Source organism: Pomacea canaliculata, linkage group LG2 (genome assembly GCF_003073045.1).
Source record: "Pomacea canaliculata isolate SZHN2017 linkage group LG2, ASM307304v1, whole genome shotgun sequence".
Taxonomy (NCBI): Eukaryota; Metazoa; Mollusca; class Gastropoda; order Architaenioglossa; family Ampullariidae; genus Pomacea; species Pomacea canaliculata.
Window position 1 is genome coordinate 24348881 of NC_037591.1, and position 10707 is coordinate 24359587.

A 10707-nucleotide genomic window follows, 5' to 3' on the forward strand; every position below is an offset into this window, starting at 1 on the left:
GAAAGGTTCTAAAGGAGGGAGTTAGTCAGCTAAGGTGTCTTTACCAGACTTTCCCATCTCTCCATTGACTCTCTCTGCTTATGCCGCATATCAGCAACAATAATACCAGTGCCAAAGAAGCCAAATGCTACAGACTGATATATTTTCCACCTGTAACTCTCACGTCTGTTGTGGCCAAGTGGTTGGAGAGGGTTGTGGGAGGTTTGATAACCTCCACTGTGGCTGATCGCCTGGATCCTCTACAGTTTGCTTACAAACCATAAAGGGGAGTGTCTGGTGCCACTCTCACTCTTTTATATCCTCTCCTAAAACACTTGGACACCTCGGGCACCTATGTTCAGGTCCTGTTTTTTTCCAGCGCCTTCAGCACATTCCAGCCACACCTTCTTGTAAAGGCCTACTAGACTTGAATGTCAACACCAGCCTAGTTCTGTGGATACCATCATTCCTGAAGGACCGACCACAGAGTCCTACCAACACGTACTGTGAAAGACAAGGCAAGGCTGGCCAGTCATCCACCAGGCAAATATAATTATTGGTACACCATAGGTGCTACTCTCTGACTTGTACCTTACTGCAATCAGAAAAATGACATATAACATCATTTCAGACAAAACCCACCCTCTCCATCACAAATTTCAGCTGTTGCCCTCAAGCAGGAACTACAGAATGCCACGTTTTTGTTTGCGAGCAAAAGAAAAACTTTCTGTCGTGGACTTCCTTGGACAGACAATAAGGTTTGATTCGATTTGATTTGATTTAAAAGTTTGTTGTTTTCACTAGACTGTTGAAAGGAAAGCGTTAAATGCTCGGAAATATTTCACAAATGGAAGACTGTTTTAATTTTATCTATTTGATAGATAGACAATTTTTATATACCTTTAAGGCTTTTTAAAAAAGGGAAAAAATGTATATATTGAGAAAAACAGAACGTGTACAATAAGTAGTAAACACATCATTATGTATTCATTGGCTACAACATTCTACAGAATTATGTGCACCAATGTATGTCGCATAAATGTAGCATTAAGTTATTATATCTCTTCTAAAATTCATATTTAAATAGACAGAAAATAAAATTCAATAACGTACACAATAAAAATTTACATGATTACGTATTTAAAAGAGCATGTGAACATTAAAACCAATTTTAAAAATTAATTGACTCTACAGCTTAAAATTTCTATTTCGCAGACGCAGCAGGCTAGTGTTCAGAGGTTAGGCGGAGACATAAATTTTATATCGTTTAGCAACATCGGTCTAAAAACAATAAGCTCATTGGGTAATATTTATACACTCTTTTTACTTTTACAGAAAAGGGAGTTTTATGCAGGAGTAGTGCAGTCTGCGAGCATGGACAAATATAATAACCGATTCCAGAAGTGTTTAGAAATATTATCAAAAGTATTTTGATATCAATACTAGATTATGTTTTAATCCAGATCGTTAACTTTGTAGTCCTACTTAGAAGTTGCTGTGGGGGATGATGGATTTGTAAAAGTAATGATTTCGCAGCTTGGTTTGTTTTACTGTTGTACAAAACAGAAAATACTATTGCAACATGACTGTACAGTGTTCCCTCGTTTATCGCGGGGGATCGGTGCTATGATCAGCCGCGATAAACGAATTTCCGCGAAGTAGGGACATACATGCAATAATAATATATACATGTAAAATAATATAATATGTTAGTGTAAAGTAATATAGTAATCATGGTATTAATACAGTACAATAACAAATTAGTGTAAAAAAATTATAACTGTACTCATTACACGTTGTCCTCATATTTCTAGTAGCTTGTAATGTATAGTATACACTAAAATCTCTTTGAAACTCTTGTAGGGTTACAAGGTCCTGTTTGCCACTTTCAAGGTTATTGACTTGAATGATGGACATTCTTTGGCATAAACAACTCCTCCATCTCTTACATAAACTACTCCGTGATCTTGTCTATTCTTCTTGTGTGTGTGTGTGTGTGTGCATATATATATAAAGATAGATATAATTTTAACACACATTTAGCCTCCAAACATTTAGGGGATATATCCGTTGCTTAGTCATTATAATGCTTAGTCACATCATCCTAAAAAACAATAATAAGTTTTTGCACAATAAAATGTGCATAGTCGGGTCACAATTTGTCAATGTTTCTCGATGTTTGATGAATAGTTAAGACACTCTTTGCTAAACGGCTGTGTTGCACAATTATTTCAAGCCCTCAAAGTTTAATTGTTGATATACCTTTTGCGTATTAGTATTAAAATGTTTCCTCTTAACTGTTTTGTTCCCTGTGTTCTATGGGTGTCATTGTCATAAACTGCCTGATAATATGCCACAGTTTAGACAAAACGCTATCAGGAAGTGTTTCCTAGTAGTTGACAGGTACTCTAAGGACCCATCCATCACCACATCCAATCAGCAGCTGACCGTTCAAGTCAAGGTTCAGAGCTGTGGGCCGCACCATGTCACCACTGCCCGGCAGGTAGCTGTGGAAAGCGATGCCACTGTCTGATACTCTTGTCACGTGCACACAGTCGTTCATCCAATCAGCGATCAGCAAGACATCTTTGTTATAGAAGCAGACGTCTGATGGGAAGAAGGGTTGTATGGGTGACGTGTAGGTCGCTATGGGGTCGTCAGATTTTATAGAATACAGACGTACATCACGGGAACACCGGCTGTCCGCTTTATTGTTGTTTGTCTTCATTGATTCATCATCTGAGTTCTTATCTTCCCCTTTGTCTACGGATTCATCATCTGAGCTCTTATCTACCTCTTTCTCTACAGATTCATCATCTGAATTCTTATCTTCCTCTTCTTCTACATATTCATCATCAATATTCGTAACTTCCTCTTCGTCTACTACAGCAAATAGCGTTCCTTGTTCGTTTGAATCAAAGTTAATAGGTATGTTTACCTTTGCGTTACTTAAAGTAGGACCTGCACAGCACGTTTCTTTTCCGTCTTTTTGTTTCCATTTCATTGAGCATACATAAAATACACCTGTTAACACGTTCATCATTAAAGAATGCATACCGTTATTCTTAGAACCAAGGTGACAAGATGATGAGTCTTTCCATTTCCAGAAGGTATTCTTACGTGTAACGCATGATATCCGCATTCCGTATTTTTTCTCAGTTCCTCTAGAACCATCAGAGTTAAAACTCACGCGTTTCTCTTTGTAGCAGTCTCCTCCTGTATCCCCATAATATACATCGATACTTCCGTCCTCCCTCTGCCTCAGAGCATGCACTTCCCGACATTCTCCATCGCCACATCGACCAACTTGAACAATGTCTACGATGTTCTTACTTTGGTAACTTTGTTTGACTGGTGACCCGATAAATGTTTTCATGTCGTTGTCCTCAATGTAGTTATAGAAGTCACCATGGAGTACAGGGAGGTAAGTCTGGATAGATAGCACAGGTGAAGTGTCGCTTATTTCTCTACATCTCATCTCTCTCTCCACCTGCAGGACCTCCGTGTCACAGGTGGAACTCAGCGCGTGTTGAGCGCGGGCTTGAAGTTGGAGCAGAGAGTTGAGTTCGTCTTGTACTCGCTGTGTGTCGGCGCTCAGACCTTTCTCTATGTCATCGCAAGTTGTCTGAAGTTCTTGCAACGCTTCATCACGATATTTTGCTGCCATGGCTACAATGACGTCATACCGGACTTGAATCTGTCGGACGTTAAATAAAACATGGCTTTATGGCGATACTCTTTATTGCTCTACGTCCCACGAAAAAACGTTTTACAAACGGGAAACTTATGAGACTTTTTATAAATTTAATGTTAATATACTCAAAGTCTATAACATTACACATTCCTTCTTATTTTTAATTTTTCTTATTTTAAAGTACGAACATTTATACCTTTTATAAATGTAAGGAAGTCGCTATTTGACAGATTACCTACCTGTTCCGTTACTGCAGCTCGCTTTTCTAGGGCTCGCTTTTCGTTCTGTTTACAGGATTCCAACTTGTCTTTTCCACGTGAAATGTTGTCCATAAAGGACTGAAGTCTGTCTTCAATAGTTTGTTTACAGCGAACGACTGCGTCTGCCAGATCTTCAGTAACATGCCCCTCGTGTTTGGTCAGCTTACACCTGGTGCAGATGGCTTGGTGACATTCTGTACAATACAATACAAGACGTTTCTTAGTGTGAACAGGACACATAGACTGACTTCCCTCACTGCGCGCCTGCTCCAGAGCTTCGTCCGTGAAGTAGAAGTTGACTTGTAGATCACACACACCACCTGGCGGTACAGTAGCAGGAGTTCTACAGGTAGGACACGGGATAATCTTTCCATGTTTGTTTGCCAGCTCCTCAAGACAAGGTAGACAGAAGGTGTGATAACAGGGCAGAAATCTTGGTGACCTGTAAACTTCCATGCAGACTGCACACGTCACGCTATCGTGCGTAGCAGCCATGTTTGATGTGGAACGTTTTGGTGTTTTGATGCTCAACACGTTACTAAATCTTTAGTCATTGTCAAACGATTTCTGAAAAAAATTATTACACTGTGAGTGTTGGTAGCATGCTGGAAATTGAGTAAGTAGACAAAAAGAAATAAAGTGACAGGAGAGACTTACTCTAACATGGGTCTCTTTCTGCAAGCCTACTAGTACTAATCTCTTTGGTATGCTTATCATTTGTATTATTATATTTTGCTGTTATTGTATAGCAATTGATATTTATTTTTTGCATATTTTTCATGCTTTGTATAAGAAAATGGATTAGATAAGCTACTTTGTTTTTATTATATGAATTTCTTCCACACTTCAATGAGACGAACAAATAAAAATCATATGAACAATTATAAAAGGAGGAGAAGGAAGAGGAGAGCAGCTTAATAAGCGCTAATGTAATACACTGTCATAGAGAACAGAAGCAGGAAAGTAGGACACACTTTTGAGAACAACAACCGTGGAGAGACGGTTAACTCATTAGTGTATAGCTTGTCCACGAGATCAGGTCGGAGTGAGAATTTCAGTGTTTAGGGTATCACAGTTATAGCAACAGTGTCAGAGGGTAAAGTGTTTTAGGTACCATGTCTTTATTATAGCCCTGTAACACTTTGATCTGTTGGATGGTGAGGTGTTAGTGACCGCGCTTTTGGGAGAAGTTTTTTTTTTATGGGAGCTACTCCTCTCTTGTCTCTTCACCAACTCTCTAAGAGTTTGGTACCCATTTCATAACCAGGCTACGAGGGGATAATACGCTAAGACTAGTTGCCTGTCTTAGTGAAAAATCTACTTACCCATTCCACTGTCACAGGGAGGCACTGCGCTGAGCCCAACAGGATCCACCCGGTCTGTCTGTTTGACTGTCGCTCCCTAGACTTGAGGTGCTAACTGCACACTGGAAGAAAACAGAAGGAACTCTGAAGCAGGTGAGCAGTGTTCATTGCAAGAAACCTGATAGCAGGTGCCAGCATCAGCAGAACCAGTGAGCTGAAACACGTGTCTCGGTAAATGTAAGTTTGCTTTGAATGGGATCAAGATAATTTTAATATCGACTTCATCAGTATGTTTCTCTGCACATGATAAACATGCCAGTGTGTATTTTACATCCCAAAATACAGGGTCAGTCCAGTGCAGTCTTTGCTTTGACCGGCGCACGGATTTAGACGATTATTTTTTACTGTAGGTCCATATCAAAGTGAAACACCGCCGATCTCCGAAGTAAGTCTGAATAAATTTGAGTGAAGGATGCCATTAAACAGATGTACTTTAAAAGAGAAGATAGTCATGAATAATTTACGATCATATACAACTATTGTGGTGCTTTTTGTGAAATGTTTAACTTGTTGCACCCGGCAGGTCTTATGCCCTCGCACATAGCACTTGTACTAACAACATCTGACATTACCTTAGTTCCTGTGTTTTTAAGCATCAAGTTCACGCTAAAGATTTCTATAATGTATGTTCGTTTCGTTTCTTCTCTTTTCACTTCATTATTTTTGTAAATTTGTTAATAAGCAACTTCACGTCTTACATACCCTTTGTCGTTCCTGCAGAAAATACCCTGAGCATTGTCCGGGTACAGAGGTCCCTCGCTTACAAACCAGATGGTCAGAGAAATAAAATAACAAGACTGATTGCTGCGCTTACTTAATTATCGCCCTTCTGTCAAAACTGGTCCAACAGCAAGAATTTTGCAGAAAACTCAGCGAGCAAATGTTCTCCCTGTGCGCTGTGGTCCAAGTAACAAAGATGGTGGCACAGACACGCCCTGTCTGTGTACGCAAATGAATAGATCTCCTCTCCAGCAATTCCCGATATTAGCAAACTAGAGGAGAGAACTTAACAGACAGGACTGGAATCTCGCGGCGCGTGGCAAACGTCGATTTGTCAATAAGTTTTCGTCTGCTATGCAAACAGCCGGCAATAGATATTTCCAGTAAGTAGATCAAGTCAAGATGGAGAATCTCGACATCGACCACATTGTGCAGGTAAAATTGAAGTTTTATAAACGAAAGTAATAAAAGAGTTTGGTACAACATTTAAACTATTCTTTAAAGTTTAAACTACATTTGTTCCAGAGAGTTTTGTCACAGTAAGCTTCCTTTACAATGGGTGTAGGTCTGATGGCGCCAGCATTGTGCTTCTCCAGGAGTCTGATCTTGCAATGTTTGCTTTAACAGAAGTAATGTTGATGGAACGATTTTTCTGTCTGTGGCACCTGGGATAGCGATTTGAGCGTCCATACTACAATCATGATAACTTCGCAGCTACTTTTCTAAGAAGATCTTTTCATTGAAGATTCCATTCAATGGACTCCATGACATTTTATTTGAACTGCTGTCATTCACCCTTTTCACGAGTGGTCACACTATAGGGGCACCCAGTGGTTTCTTTGTTTTGAGACCAGCGCCCATGATTATTGTTATGTCTGTGTTTTTAGTGAGACTTTAAGCCTGCCTTTGATGGTGAGTAAATAGCTCAGATGCAGTGACAATGACACATTGAAGAGTCGCCAGCATCCACACACGTACACATACACCAATCTACGAGTTGAGAACGACAATACAATTTGTTACAATAAAAATACACATTTAATTTTTGTCATTAAACTCTTTGTCTTTCGCTGGTTTCATACAACATTTATCCAGCAATCATGAAAGTCTTCCATTTATTCAATTATGATATAAAAAAGAAACAAGGGTTAGTGGCATTAGTGAGTGCCGAGAAAATCTGTAAACAACAGTTGTTTTCAAAATCTTCGACACGACAGCAGATAATTTGAACAAGTTGAACTCAGCGCCCGTTCAGCGAGGTCTTGGAGCTGGAGGAGAGAGTTGAGTTCGTCTTGTACTCGCTGAGTGTCGGCGGTCAGACCTTTCTCCACATCATCGCAAGTTGTCTCGAGTTCTTGCAGCGCTTCATTGCAATATTTTGCTGCCATGGCGACAATGACGTCATACCGGACTTGAATCTGTTGGACGTTAAATAAAACATGGCTTTATGGCGATACTCTTTATTGCTCTACGTCCCACTAGTAAAAGTTTTGTAAACGGGAAAATTATGAGACTATTTAACACATTCTTCTGTATTTTCAATCTTTCTGATTTAAAAGTGTGAACATTCATACCTTTATAAATATAAGGAAGTCGTTGTTTATGACAGATTGATTACCTACCTGTTCCCTTACTGCAGCTCGCTTTTCTAGGGCTCGCTTTTCTTTTTGTTTACAGGAATCCAACTTGTCTTTTCCGAGTGAAATGTTAAACATAAAGGACTGAAGTCTGTCTTCAATCGTTTTCTTACAACGAGCGACTGCATTTGAGAGATCTTCGGTAGTGTGTCCCTCGTGTTTAGTCAGTTTACATCTTATACAGATACCTTGGTCACACTGTGTACAATAAAATATGACACACTCTTTAGTGTGAACAGTACACTAGGACTGGCTTTTCTCTTTACGCATCTCCTTTAAAGCTTTCTCCGTGAAGTAGAAGTTGACTTGTAGATCACACACACCACCTGGCGGTACAGTAGCAGGAGCTCTACAGGTAGGACACGGGATCATATCTCTATGTTTGTTTGCTAGCTCCTCTAGACACTCTAGACAGAAACTGTGATGACAGGGCAGAAACCTCGGTGACCTGTAAACTTCCATGCAGACTGCACGTCACGTTATCCTGCGTAGCAGCCATTTTTGATGAGAAATATTTTAATATTTCGATGCTCAGTTATTAAATCATAGTTCATTATAAATCCGATTCTGAAAAAAATCATTAAACTGTGAGTGTTGTAAGTAGACTGAAAATTGAGTAAGTGGACAAAGGGAAAAAAGTGACAGGAGAGACCTACTCTAACATGGGTTTCTCTCTGCAAGCCTACTAGTACTAACCTCTTCGGTATGCTTATTATTTGTATTATTATATTTTTCTGTTGTATAGAAATTAATATTTATTTTCTTGCAAATTTTTCAGATATAAAGAAAATTTTCTTCTATAAAGAAAATGGCTTGGATGAGCTACTTAGTTTTTATATCAATTTCTTCAAGAGCTCAATGAGGTGAAAAAATAAAAATCATGTCAACAATTATAAAACTAATAATTATCGTCTAATTAATTACACACTATTTTCTGATGATGATGATCATGACTATGACGATGATGATGAGGAGGAGGAAGAGGAGGAGAGGAGCAGTTTAATAAACACAAGCGTAATACACTGTCATAGAGAACGGAAGCAGGAAAGTAGGACACACTTTTGAGAACAACCGTGGACAGACGATTAACTCATTACTGTAGGTTGTCCGCGAGAGCAAGAAAGTAGGACACACCTTTGAGAACAACAACCGTGGAGAGACGGTTAGCTCATTACTGTAGCTTGTCCGCGAGAGCAGGTCGGAGTGAAAATTTCAGTGTGTTAGGTATCACAGTTATAGCAGCCATGTCAGAGGTACAGTGTGACCATGTTTTAGGTACCAGGCCTTGAGTATAGTCCTGTACACTTTGGTCTGTTGGATGCTGAAGTATTAGTGACCGCGCTTTTCCCGGGAAGTTTTTAGTATGGGAGCTACTCCTCTCTTTTCTCCTCACCAACTCTCTAAGAGTTTGGCTCCCATTTCATATCCAGCCTACGAGGGGAGACAGACTAGTAGCCTGTCTTAGTGAAAAGTCTGCTTACCCATTGCACAGTCACCGGGAGCCAGTGCACTGAGCCAAACAGGATCCACCGGTCTGTTCGACTGTCGTTCCCGAGACTTGAGGGGTTAGCTGCACACTGGAAAAATGAAGGATTTCTGAAGCAGGTAAGCAGTGTTCACTGCAAGAAACCTGATAGCAGGTGCCAACATCAGCAGAACCAGTGAGATGAAAAACCTGTCTCGGTAAATGTAAGTTTGCTTTGAATGGGATTAAGATAATTTTTAATATCGACTTCATCAGTGTGTATTTTACATCCCAAAATTTAACGTCAAGGTAGAGGGTCAGACCAGTGCAGTCTTTGCTTTGACCGGCGCACGGACTTAGACGATTATTTGGACTGTCCATATCAAAGTGAAACACCGCCGATCTCTGAAGTAAGTCTGAATAAAATTGAGTGAAAGATGCCATTAAACATGCTTACAAACCAGATGGTCAGAAAGATAAAATAGCAAGACTGATTACTGCATTTGCTTTACATCGCTCGCACCTCAGTCCAAACTGGTCCAACAGCAAGAATTTTACAGAAAACTCAGCGAGCAAATGTTCTCCCTGTGCGCTGTGTTCCAAGTAACAAAGATGGTGGCGCAGACACGCCCTGTCTGTCTACTCAGATGAATAGATCTCCTCTCCGGCAATTCCCGATATTAGTAAACTAGAGAAGATGTCTAAACAGACAGGACTGGAATCTCGCGGCGCGTACCAACAGTCCATTTGTCAATAAACCCAGTATTCGTCTGCTACGCAAACAGCCGGCAATAGATATTTCCGGATGTAGAAGACACTATTTGTGTTAATGTACTTTTTGACAATATGAATGTTGACGAAATGTGTTGTGAACATATTTTAATCAGTCTAATTTCATGTATAAAAAATGTGATGGTTCATGTTGGTGTATAGGTGATAATGATTAACGTGTGGCTTATGCAGTACATAGTCATGCTCACAAAAGAGCCTGCTCTTAGCACTTTAGACAAGTAGGAGACATGAACAGAATACAAGTGACAGAAGGAGAAACAACTAATAGACAAGTAATACAATACATGGAAAACGCAAAGACAAATCGGGGAACAAACAGTAAGAATGAAGAGTGTCATTGATCTGCAGAAGATGACCACGCGAACTATAGTTGACTGAGTCCAATCACAACTATAGACAGCTATGTCATTTGGTGTCAGGAGTAGCTGTTCAGTCTCCTAGCATGGACAAGTATAATAACTAATTCGAGAAGTGTTTAGATGTCTCTGTCTATCATAAATATAAACTTATTTATGTAAGAGAAATTTCGTTGTTGGAACTAAACTATTCATAAGTATAATATAAAGAATCTTTAAATAATATTATCAAAAGTATTTTGATATCAAGAACTAAATTTTGCTTTAATCTAGATAGTTAACTTTGTAGTCCTACTTAGAAATTGCTGTGGGTGATGATGGATTTGTAAAATGAATGATATCGCAGCTTAGTTTGTTTTACTGTTGTAAAAAAAATACTTTTTCACTTTGACTGTACATTTCAATTCAGTTTGCATTACTGTTTGGGACGGACACACACA

The 10707-nt window shown here is 39.4% G+C and overlaps 1 protein-coding gene across 1 annotated transcript; it reads right to left on the reverse strand.

The window, feature by feature from the left end:
* Positions 1-1719: 1719 nt before the first annotated feature.
* LOC112556686 (tripartite motif-containing protein 51-like) lies at positions 1720-9752 on the reverse strand. Its single transcript, XM_025225916.1, has 5 exons — positions 9643-9752; positions 9136-9231; positions 5259-5359; positions 3913-4500; positions 1720-3676 (listed from the first exon to the last, which is right to left on the reverse strand). The coding sequence occupies exons 4-5, from the start codon at positions 4426-4428 to the stop codon at positions 2369-2371; spliced, it is 1824 nt and encodes a 607-aa protein (XP_025081701.1). The 5' UTR covers positions 4429-4500; positions 5259-5359; positions 9136-9231; positions 9643-9752; the 3' UTR covers positions 1720-2368.
* Between the last annotated feature and the right edge of the window lie 955 nt (positions 9753-10707).